At 45.1% G+C, this 12,790-nt stretch overlaps 1 protein-coding gene across 2 annotated transcripts in view; it reads right to left on the reverse strand.

Annotated features, from left to right (window-relative positions):
• SYNE2 (spectrin repeat containing nuclear envelope protein 2) overlaps window positions 1-12,790 on the reverse strand; it is a 232,528-nt gene that overhangs the window by 166,056 nt on the left and 53,682 nt on the right. For both annotated transcript variants that reach the window (XM_075282716.1, XM_075282715.1), the window contains exons 15-19: window positions 11,741-11,837; window positions 9,787-9,971; window positions 7,661-7,807; window positions 4,541-4,684; window positions 4,151-4,324 (exon numbers count right to left, since the gene is read on the reverse strand). In XM_075282716.1, the coding sequence (XP_075138817.1) occupies window positions 4,151-4,324; window positions 4,541-4,684; window positions 7,661-7,807; window positions 9,787-9,971; window positions 11,741-11,837 (747 nt within the window). The remainder of the gene's footprint in view (window positions 1-4,150; window positions 4,325-4,540; window positions 4,685-7,660; window positions 7,808-9,786; window positions 9,972-11,740; window positions 11,838-12,790) is intronic.

The following is a 12,790-nucleotide window of genomic DNA, read 5'->3' on the forward strand; positions in this document are numbered from 1 at the left end:
ACACCAGTCTCCATTCAGGTCCGACCTTAGACTCCGCCTCCTCCGGCAGAGCCAGCGCTGATTGGCCGAAGGCTGGCCAATGCATTCCTATGCGAATGCAGACTTAGCAGTGCTGAGTCAGTTTTGCTCAACTACACATCTGATGCACACTCGGCACTGCTACATCAGATGTAGCAATCTGATGTAGCAGAGCCGAGGGTGCACTAGAACCCCTGTGCAAACTCAGTTCACGCTAATAGAATGCATTGGCCAGCGCTGATTGGCCAATGCATTCTATTAGCCCGATGAAGTAGAGCTGAATGTGTGTGCTAAGCACACACATTCAGCACTGCTTCATCAAGCCAATACAATGCATTAGCCAGTGCTGATTGGCCAGAGTACGGAATTCGGCCAATCAGCGCTGGCCAATGCATTCTATTAGCCCGATGAAGTAGAGCTGAATGTGTGTGCTAAGCACACACATTCAGCACTGCTTCATCAAGCCAATACAATGCATTAGCCAGTGCTGATTGGCCAGAGTACGGAATTCGGCCAATCAGCGCTGGCTCTGCTGGAGGAGGCGGAGTCTAAGATCGCTCCACACCAGTCTCCATTCAGGTCCGACCTTAGACTCCGCCTCCTCCGGCAGAGCCAGCGCTGATTGGCCGAAGGCTGGCCAATGCATTCCTATGCGAATGCAGACTTAGCAGTGCTGAGTCAGTTTTGCTCAACTACACATCTGATGCACACTCGGCACTGCTACATCAGATGTAGCAATCTGATGTAGCAGAGCCGAGGGTGCACTAGAACCCCTGTGCAAACTCAGTTCACGCTAATAGAATGCATTGGCCAGCGCTGATTGGCCAATGCATTCTATTAGCCCGATGAAGTAGAGCTGAATGTGTGTGCTAAGCACACACATTCAGCACTGCTTCATCAAGCCAATACAATGCATTAGCCAGTGCTGATTGGCCAGAGTACGGAATTCGGCCAATCAGCGCTGGCCAATGCATTCTATTAGCCCGATGAAGTAGAGCTGAATGTGTGTGCTAAGCACACACATTCAGCACTGCTTCATCAAGCCAATACAATGCATTAGCCAGTGCTGATTGGCCAGAGTACGGAATTCGGCCAATCAGCGCTGGCCAATGCATTCTATTAGCCCGATGAAGTAGAGCTGAATGTGTGTGCTAAGCACACACATTCAGCACTGCTTCATCAAGCCAATACAATGCATTAGCCAGTGCTGATTGGCCAGAGTACGGAATTCGGCCAATCAGCGCTGGCTCTGCTGGAGGAGGCGGAGTCTAAGGTCGGACCTGAATGGAGACTGGTGTGGAGCGATCTTAGACTCCGCCTCCTCCAGCAGTGCCAGCGCTGATTGGCCGAATTCCGTACTCTGGCCAATCAGCACTGGCTAATGCATTGTATTGGCGTGATGAAGCAGTGCTGAATGTGTGTGCTTAGCACACACATTCAGCTCTACTTCATCGGGCTAATAGAATGCATTGGCCAGCGCTGATTGGCCGAATTCCGTACTCTGGCCAATCAGTGCTGGCCAATGCATTCTATTAGCCCGATGAAGTAGAGCTGAATGTGTGTGCTTAGCACACACATTCAGCTCTACTTCATCAGGCTAATAGAATACATTGGCCAATCAGCGCTGGCCAATGCATTCTATTAGCTTGATGAAGCAGAGTGTGCACAAGGGTTCAAGCGCACCCTCGGCTCTGATGTAGCAGAGCCGAGGCTGCACAAGGGTTCAAGCGCACCCTCGGCTCTGATGTAGGAGAGCCGAGGGTGCACTTGAACCCTTGTGCAGCCTCGGCTCTGCTACATCAGAGCCGAGGGTGCGCTTGAACCCTTGTGCACACTCTGCTTCATCAAGCTAATAGAATGCATTGGCCAGCGCTGATTGGCCAATGTATTCTATTAGCCTGATGAAGTAGAGCTGAATGTGTGTGCTAAGCACACACATTCAGCTCTACTTCATCGGGCTAATAGAATGCATTGGCCAGCGCTGATTGGCCAGAGTACGGAACTCGACCAATCAGCGCTGGCTCTGCTGGAGGAGGCGGAGTCTAAGATCGCTCCACACCAGTCTCCATTCAGGTCCGACCTTAGACTCCGCCTCCTCCAGCAGAGCCAGCGCTGATTGGCCGAATTCCGTACTCTGGCCAATCAGCACTGGCTAATGCATTGTATTGGCGTGATGAAGCAGTGCTGAATGTGTGTGCTTAGCACACACATTCAGCTCTACTTCATCGGGCTAATAGAATGCATTGGCCAATCAGCGCTGGCCAATGCATTCTATTAGCGTGAACTGAGTTTGCACAGGGGTTCTAGTGCACCCTCGGCTCTGCTACATCAGATTGCTACATCTGATGTAGCAGTGCCGAGTGTGCATCAGATGTGTAGTTGAGCAAAACTGACTCAGCACTGCTAAGTCTCTGCATTCGCATAGGAATGCATTGGCCAGCCTTCGGCCAATCAGCGCTGGCTCTGCCGGAGGAGGCGGAGTCTAAGGTCGGACCTGAATGGAGACTGGTGTGGAGCGATCTTAGACTCCGCCTCCTCCAGCAGAGCCAGCGCTGATTGGTCGAGTTCCGTACTCTGGCCAATCAGCGCTGGCCAATGCATTCTATTAGCCCGATGAAGTAGAGCTGAATGTGTGTGCTTAGCACACACATTCAGCTCTACTTCATCAGGCTAATAGAATACATTGGCCAATCAGCGCTGGCCAATGCATTCTATTAGCTTGATGAAGCAGAGTGTGCACAAGGGTTCAAGCGCACCCTCGGCTCTGATGTAGCAGAGCTGAGGGTGCACAAGGGTTCAAGTGCACCCTCGGCTCTCCTACATCAGAGCCGAGGGTGCGCTTGAACCCTTGTGCAGCCTCGGCTCTGCTACATCAGAGCCGAGGGTGCGCTTGAACCCTTGTGCACACTCTGCTTCATCAAGCTAATAGAATGCATTGGCCAGCACTGATTGGCCAGAGTACGGAATTCGGCCAATCAGCGCTGGCCAATGCATCCCTATGGGAAAAAGTTTATCTCACAAAAATCACAATTACACACCCGATAGAGCCCCAAAAAGTTATTTTTAATAACATTCCCCCCTAAATAAAGGTTATCCCTAGCTATCCCTGCCTGTACAGCTATCCCTGTCTCATAGTCACAAAGTTCACATTCTCATATGACCCGGATTTGAAATCCACTATTCGTCTAAAATGGAGGTCACCTGATTTCGGCAGCCAATGACTTTTTCCAATTTTTTTCAATGCCCCCAGTGTCGTAGTTCCTGTCCCACCTCCCCTGCGCTGTTATTGGTGCAAAAAAGGCGCCAGGGAAGGTGGGAGGGGAATCGAATTTTGGCGCACTTTACCACGTGGTGTTCGATTCGATTCGAACATGGCGAACACCCTGATATCCGATCGAACATGTGTTCGATAGAACACTGTTCGCTCATCTCTATTAATAATGACATGCCGATTAACACCATAAATGATGTACATAGTGTAAATGCAGAGCACCTTAAAGGGGCCCTCTAGTGTATGTCTAACCCCACCCCATCAATTCTGCATTGCATGAACAGACTAACATTGCTTATTGACAGCACTCATTGGTTCATGATACCATCTACACAGCTTACACATTCTCTCCACTTGTGTGACGGTCATTTGGGTAGTGCTGGCAAAACTGAGATCTGGTGAGAGTGCCTTAGACCAGTGTAATACAGTGGCCCAGATTTATTATCGTGGTTAAGACTACACACTGGCACAATGTGCGCATCTTTGTTTGCTCACATTTTAGACTTGCCAGACATATGGGAATAGGTTCTTAGAAAAGGGTCGTGGCTTAAATTTGTCAAAATTGTGTCAGAAAATTCTGTCTGGTGATATAAATTTAGGCTAGACAGTCTAGATAGACACCAGATGTATCATCCACCATTAGCCACTGATATAAACCTAGTGTATTTACACTGTCTAGCTAAATCTGGGCCAGTTTGCATAGGGTAGTCTATAGAGGAATGCAGAGGGGTGAAGAAAAAAGGAGGGCACCAATTATTTTAACTATATATCGCCCATGTTATAGTAAAACAGAAGGTTCGCTTTAATTTCTCTAGATATCTTCTGAAACAAGTACTCCATCAGATAACTGCAATATCTTACCTGAATGTCTACACTTAAAGGCTTCTGTGTGTTCTCCTTTTGATCAAGGTCACTAAGAAGCAGCTCAGCCTTCCCAGACCAGCTGTCCGCAGCCTCAATGACTTTCTCCGCTGCTTCAAGGTGGCTGAGGATCTCTGAGTACATTTCTATTGCTTTGGCATCTTCTCCATTCCTCTATAATAAGAGAGCATCATAACATAAGAAGTACTAGCAAATCCTTTCCTGTAAAAGTCTGTTAGGTCTTATTATACCAGCACTCATGAGTCAAAGCATCATCTATAGCCTCAGATAAATATACGCTTTTAGGGATTTTTATTTCTCAATATATCTAAAATGCGTATGGGCTCTATACCTATAACAAATGATAAGAGGAGATAGATGTTGGCTGACCTGTAAACTCTGAATATATAAGCTCAGTGAGTGAGCAGAAATATCTGATTCTGTCTTGGAAGCTCCTTCAGTAAAGTCAACACCCAACTCTTCTTCTATAGGGCTGCCATTACCAACCGCCTTCTGTTCCTTATACTGTTTCACCTGAAAAAAAAGCTAAATGAATGGAAAGACGGAAAATGCATGCAGAACACTTTGGGACAACCAGTCAGTCTATTACAATATACTATAACCATATACTATGGAATATATATACTGGGCTATCAATATGCAAAAGTGGAGATAATACTACTGAATGTGATCTTTATGTAGAAGTAGTGTCATCTTTAGCTGGCCATACATGTCTGACACATATTGGTCAAACTCTTATATGGCCTACATCTATTTCATCAAACTCCATCCATTAGAGTAAGCCTGACACCTCCTTTAGGCTAAAGCCCCACAGCTTTTTTGGTTGCAGAGTTTGTTGCGGTTTTTTGAGCCAAAGTCAAGAATGGCTACAAAAGGAATGAGATACATAAAGGAAGAACTTATACTTCTACCTTTCAGTCAATCCACTCCTGGCTTTGTCTCAAAAAACGCAACAAAATCTGTAACAAAAAAAGCTGTGTTTCCCCAACGTGGGACCTTAGTCTTAATCTGCATCTCTTACTTTAATACTTTTTGGTGAACTACAATAATAATATAATAATATTAACATTAGAGATGAGCGAACACTAAAATGTTCGAGGTTCGAAATTCGATTCGAACAGCCGCTCACTGTTCGAGTGTTCGAATGGGTTTCGAACCCCATTATAGTCTATGGGGAACATAAACTCGTTAAGGGGGAAACCCAAATTCGTGTCTGGAGGGTCACCAAGTCCACTATGACACCCCAGGAAATGATACCAACACCCTGGAATGACACTGGGACAGCAGGGGAGGCATGTCTGGGGGCATAAAAGTCACTTTATTTCATGGAAATCCCTGTCAGTTTGCGATTTTCGCAAGCTAACTTTTCCCCATAGAAATGCATTGGCCAGTGCTGATTGGCCAGAGTACGGAACTCGACCAATCAGCGCTGGCTCTGCTGGAGGAGGCGGAGTCTAAGATCGCTCCACACCAGTCTCCATTCAGGTCCGACCTTAGACTCCGCCTCCTCCGGCAGAGCCAGCGCTGATTGGCCGAAGGCTGGCCAATGCATTCCTATGCGAATGCAGAGACTTAGCAGTGCTGAGTCAGTTTTGCTCAACTACACATCTGATGCACACTCGGCACTGCTACATCAGATGTAGCAATCTGATGTAGCAGAGCCGAGGGTGCACTAGAACCCCTGTGCAAACTCAGTTCATGCTAATAGAATGCATTGGCCAGCGCTGATTGGCCAATGCATTCTATTAGCCTGATGAAGTAGAGCTGAATGTGTGTGCTAAGCACACACATTCAGCACTGCTTCATCACGCCAATACAATGCATTAGCCAGTGCTGATTGGCCAGAGTACGGAATTCGGCCAATCAGCGCTGGCCAATGCATTCTATTAGCCCGATGAAGTAGAGCTGAATGTGTGTGCTAAGCACACACATTCAGCACTGCTTCATCACGCCAATACAATGCATTAGCCAGTGCTGATTGGCCAGAGTACGGAATTCGGCCAATCAGCGCTGGCTCTGCTGGAGGAGGCGGAGTCTAAGATCGCTCCACACCAGTCTCCATTCAGGTCCGACCTTAGACTCCGCCTCCTCCAGCAGAGCCAGCGCTGATTGGCCGAATTCCGTACTCTGGCCAATCAGCACTGGCTAATGCATTGTATTGGCGTGATGAAGCAGTGCTGAATGTGTGTGCTTAGCACACACATTCAGCTCTACTTCATCGGGCTAATAGAATGCATTGGCCAATCAGCGCTGGCCAATGCATTCTATTAGCGTGAACTGAGTTTGCACAGGGGTTCTAGTGCACCCTCGGCTCTGCTACATCAGATTGCTACATCTGATGTAGCAGTGCCGAGTGTGCATCAGATGTGTAGTTGAGCAAAACTGACTCAGCACTGCTAAGTCTCTGCATTCGCATAGGAATGCATTGGCCAGCCTTCGGCCAATCAGCGCTGGCTCTGCCGGAGGAGGCGGAGTCTAAGGTCGGACCTGAATGGAGACTGGTGTGGAGCGATCTTAGACTCCGCCTCCTCCAGCAGAGCCAGTGCTGATTGGTCGAGTTCCGTACTCTGGCCAATCAGCGCTGGCCAATGCATTCTATTAGCCCGATGAAGTAGAGCTGAATGTGTGTGCTTAGCACACACATTCAGCTCTACTTCATCAGGCTAATAGAATACATTGGCCAATCAGCGCTGGCCAATGCATTCTATTAGCTTGATGAAGCAGAGTGTGCACAAGGGTTCAAGCGCACCCTCGGCTCTGATGTAGCAGAGCTGAGGGTGCACAAGGGTTCAAGTGCACCCTCGGCTCTCCTACATCAGAGCCGAGGGTGCGCTTGAACCCTTGTGCAGCCTCGGCTCTGCTACATCAGAGCCGAGGGTGCGCTTGAACCCTTGTGCACACTCTGCTTCATCAAGCTAATAGAATGCATTGGCCAGCGCTGATTGGCCAGAGTACGGAATTCGGCCAATCAGCGCTGGCCAATGCATCCCTATGGGAAAAAGTTTATCTCACAAAAATCACAATTACACACCCGATAGAGCCCCAAAAAGTTATTTTTAATAACATTCCCCCCTAAATAAAGGTTATCCCTAGCTATCCCTGCCTGTACAGCTATCCCTGTCTCATAGTCACAAAGTTCACATTCTCATATGACCCGGATTTGAAATCCACTATTCGTCTAAAATGGAGGTCACCTGATTTCGGCAGCCAATGACTTTTTCCAATTTTTTTCAATGCCCCCGGTGTCGTAGTTCCTGTCCCACCTCCCCTGCGCTGTTATTGGTGCAAAAAAGGCGCCAGGGAAGGTGGGAGGGGAATCGAATTTTGGCGCACTTTACCACGCGGTGTTCGATTCGATTCGAACATGGCGAACACCCTGATATCCGATCGAACATGTGTTCGATAGAACACTGTTCGCTCATCTCTAATTAACATCAGCATTATTCTGCTCTTGTATTTTCACACTCATAGAGTTCTTCATAACCGTACATATCTGGTCCAGCGACTGTTCAATGATTTCAGCCTTTGGGATATCTTGGAAGCAGTTTTCTCATACGTTCTCTCAATCAGGAAATTGCCGTCCCGGTTTAGCGACTTGTGCACAGATTTCCATTTAGACAGAATTTCCATGGGAACCTGGTTTTGTATGGAAAAAACATTACATCATCCAAAAATAGTCCACAAGTATCATTGTTTACACAGCAGATAACACTTATTGTATAGATTTGATGTACCTCACCATACTATGTGACTGGAGGAAAGAATGTTGTATGTAGATGGATGACCTCCATTGGATATTGTTAGGAAGCATTGGTTGGGAGTGGGCAGTGACGTAACTAAAGTCTTGTGGGTCCCAGTGCAATCTTTTGTCCGGGGCCCCCTACCTCATCCCTATAGTGAATTCTTGATCGTGATGATTATGGGTGCTAAGGAGTTTAATCAACCTTAGTGTGGTTAGGGTAATCTGTGGGTCTCCTTGGATTATGGGCCAGATGGAAACTGCAATCTCAATACTGATGCCAGTGCTTATGGGCACCCTAAGGTTCCTGGGCCTCAGTGTACTGCACCCTCTGTACCCCCTCAAGTTACGCCCCTGGGAGTGGAATGATGTTGTGTCAGTACATTGTTATAAACCACTGGCAATGATCTACAGCAGGGGTCCTCAAACTGCGGCCCGAGGGCCACATGCGGCCCGCCAAGCACTTCTGTCTGGCCCTGCTGGCAATGCCGGCAGGCGTTTATAATGAAGCTCCTGGGGAGCTCGGGCCAGGCCATGGAGCGCACTTCACTTTACCTATTGGAGGGCACCGCTCCCGATGTCTGTGCGACCTGCTCTGCCTCCGGCTCACTGTTTAAAAAGTTTGAGGACCCCTGATCTACAGTATGTAGTCTATAAAAATACAGTTGTGGATTTGTGTTATCTTCATATCTGTGTAATAGTTCATATTATAAAATGTATTATTATTATTATTATTATATTATTATGGTCAGTTGCATAACCTTCTATGTAAAGTACAGCAATAGATCACAAGGGACCCCATTGACTATAATGGTGTCTATCCGGTGACCATTATTTTTCAGCAGACATCGCTTGACAAAAAAGTCAGGCTTGCAGGACTTTTTCGTCTGGGATTTTTCCCAGACACTCCTTCAGCGACTCCAGACGGATACTCCGACTGAAATGTGACCATAGCCTTAAAGTAGATCTTTTACCACTGCATGATGTCCTATCACAGCTTTATATAGGGACAGCCAAGATGTACTTTTTAGCTCAAATAGGACAAAACAATGTTGGGCTGTTTTGTCTTATAGCACCTTAAAATATATGATGCACTCAGCATTGTACCTGCTATATTCATAAAGGGCCCCCCACCACAAAATGGCTAACAGGCTTCTACACAGCGGCCATCAGACAATGTTGAGGGAAAACTGAGGTGGTGGGATTATGTAGGGAAGTCCAATATCTTTTATCCTTGGTGGTCAAGGATAAACCCAAAGGCCAAAATATGTATTTGCCCTGTTTGGGCTAATAATGCAACAGACCTGTCCCTATAACATTCTGTCTTTTAAGAGGACCTATAGTCTCTGCTATGTCTTGGGGAGAGAAAGCAAGATTTACAGGCTTATACTAAGATTGGGTAGGGGATGCTAGACTCACAAACTTTTCTAAGACTGAGTTCACATGGGGCATTTTGAATCAATGGGAGCCGGTCAGTTATTTTGTCCGGGAGCGGTTTGTTCCGGCTCCCGGAAAAAAGCAGCGACATGCTCATTCTTCAGGCAGATTCACCTCGCGACATCTGCCTGAAGACACTCCCTCCTCCCGACTAGGCTCATTCATTTGGGCCTAATTCGGAGCGGAGTGCTGCAACTGGATGCCAGAGACCTGCACTGGCATCCAGTCGCAGCTACCATTTTTTTGGTCCGGAATCTGAGGCGGCCTAAGAGTCAGTGGGGGGAAGCAGGACTCTCAGGTTTTTTAATCAGACCTGGCAGTATAGAGAACTACTGTATATACTCCTAAGCTCAGCATCTCCTACTCTACCCTATGCCGCCTTCAGACAGAGCCCCTTTAACACTGTATATTTAGATGATTAGAATATGCAATAACTTACATTGGACGGTGCGATCCTCTGCTGTTCATCCAGCCAAGCTGTGATCAGGCTTATATTATTCTCAAAATGATTCCAGCTGGACTGAACTTGTTCCAGTGTAGATTCAGCATCATGAGCCGATGACACAAATGTCTTATACTTTAATTCTATGGCTTCATATTGTTTTGCGATTTCGGGGTCACCCGCTAGATCATAAATAAAAAGGATAAGAGGTAGTGAGTTACAGTGACTATCCCTCCTACGCTGCATCATCCATTTATATGCTTCCTGATGACAGATCTATTACTTGGAGACCTTTGTAAGCTTCATATACAAGCACAAAGTTTATTTATACAGAAAGCTTGAGATATGATATGATGTATCCTGTTTCAGGTATTTTTTAGATCAGTTTTTGTTTTTGGGCAGGGACCACATTGCATTGTCTGAGATCCTGAGTAATTTAAGGGTCACACATCACTCATTACACAGGTTTCCTTTTTGTTTCTTTAAGTTTTCATTCACAATTGCTGGATAAAAAAGAGATGCACAGAACAAAGCGCTCCCTGTGCAGAACCTGTTAGGTAATAATGCATAAAGCCCGATAAACCCTGTTCCATTGTGGTTTGGGGCTCATCTTATATGGTTGCGACCAGTCACAACCACTACATGTGCATATATTAGGTGGATTGTGAGGACTGTTCCGGTTAGTCTCTTCTCGGGGATCCTCTGGATTCCAAGTATACTCAGTATGAAAGTAATCAGTATGTGGTGGATGGTCGAGACAGAGAATCAGGCTCCTCACTACTAACCAATTTATGGTTAGGTGAATTGTGATCAATATTTCTTCAGGAAACACAAGCCAACCATTCTTATTAGGTTGAGCCTAGAATGGTGTAAATCAAATGTGCTGTGGATCCAGCAGGTGGTGCTGCCCCAGCTTCAGGCGTGTTAGCTGTGCAGTTTTCATTCATGAGGCGGGAAACTTATTGCAACTTCTTTTTTTTTTTTTTTTTTTTTTTATATAGAACTAGGGTCCTGCAACTTTTTTTTCACATTGATGGTGGCAAAATTATGGTCAACCTCACTATTTCCAAAGGGTTTCTCCATAACGAAAAATGTGCAAATGGTAACCCACAGACTAAATCAAATTATTAAAATCTTTCACCCTGCAAGTATGCCTATGTTACCTATTATGCTTTGCGATGGACTTAGTTAAATATAAATAATATATATATATATATGTATGTATATATATATATATATATATATATATACACACAATAACACACAGATAGATAGCTAAATAGATAGATTAGAAATTGCAAAAGAGATGTCCCATCTATTTAAGGTTATAGTCAGACCAAGGACCTTCTGTATTGGAAGCAAACACCCTAACATTCTCAATAGACCGAGTTACTAGACCTACAAAGTATATTACTTCTTTACATTCTTAACCCTTTTAGGCTAAGGCCCCACGTAGCGAAACTCCGCAGAAAAAAATACTGCGGAAAAGCATCACGTTTGTTTCCACAGCATTTTTCATTGTATATTTGCAGAGTTTTCCGCTGCGGACTTTCTGCTCCTATGCTAAAATCGCCAGCGTTTCCACAGGTATATTTGACAAGCCGAGATTTGATTCCATTCAGTAACATCAGTGAAGGAGTCGCAGGGCTACACAGAGATCATTGGTTTTGCAACGTGAGTCAAGGCCAAAATCACCATGTAGCCCTAGCTATAGCATGCCTACCTCTCATATACAAGGTCCAGTATTTGAGACTCTGGATAGACTTAATAAAATGTTAAATAGAGCAGAATAACTCTTTACGATAGATGGGGAATCCCTCAGCAACATTTTCATTACTATTCACGTCACTGATGCTGCCATCACATTACAGTGAATAATAATGAAGCAAGAAGAGGCTGCGTTGTAGACATAACAAATAGTAAAACTTCACAAGACGTCTGATTTACTTACAATAGTCATCTGTGGTCAATAACTGGCTATGTAGTTCTGTAAATTTCTGAAATGCTGTATCCAGAAGAGCCATGAACTGTTTACCCTCCACAAAGTCCTAAAATGGAGATGAAACATAAAGGTCATGTACAACACACAGATGATGAACGCTATAGAGAAACTCGAGTAAACTGAGATATCTCATTCACCGGTTTCCACCTGCTATAAGATAAAGATGTAGCAAAACTACAAATCCCATCATGCACTGGTGAGCAGGAATTACCCTGTAAAAGTGACCTGTGACAGAGAACTTCTCCAGGAAGACATGAGCGCAGTTATGTATTGCCGCTGATCTCTGTATGATAATCACGATCTGACCTGCACACTTTGTACGTGACTACTATTATTATATATTGTTTTTTTCATACCACTCATCCTGCAATGTTCAATGTTCAAAGTCATGGTTGAGGCATTATTGGGATGGCAATGTGATTCCATTCACTAACAAGCAATCCGGCAAACTTTGGTTGTACAATGGGAGTCAAGGCCAAAATCACTTGGTAGCCCTGGCCTTAGTGGATACACCCTACAACCTTCCAGATTTTTGGTACTGCACAATATCATAGAATATCATTGCAACCTGCTATATTGCTTTAAGGTCAGGAGTTCTCAGTACAGATAATACATAGGTGTGGACTGCTGATAAAATACCTAGAGTCAATATTTGAACATTTATGTGCTGCAAAAATTACCCTATGACTTAAAGGAGTATTCCCATCATATACATTTATGACATAACCATAGTAAATGCCACAAGGGCCTAACAGATGTTTACATCCTCATTGCTGAGAATGTCATACAACCATCAGAGTAGGATTGTCAGTTCTAGAAATGTGAAGAGCAATTAGAGCATATTCACACCAATTAGGATTTCCCGTTTGCTACATCAGCTAGTGTGAAAAGAAATGGATGCCATGGATTTCATTCATTTTATGTCCCGATCAGAAATTAATTATTTATTCTGTATTATGGCAAAAATGATTAAAAGATTTTGAATTCCAAGGGATTTCA

This window comes from Leptodactylus fuscus, chromosome 7 (genome assembly GCF_031893055.1).
Source record: "Leptodactylus fuscus isolate aLepFus1 chromosome 7, aLepFus1.hap2, whole genome shotgun sequence".
In the NCBI taxonomy this organism is placed as follows: domain Eukaryota; kingdom Metazoa; phylum Chordata; class Amphibia; order Anura; family Leptodactylidae; genus Leptodactylus; species Leptodactylus fuscus.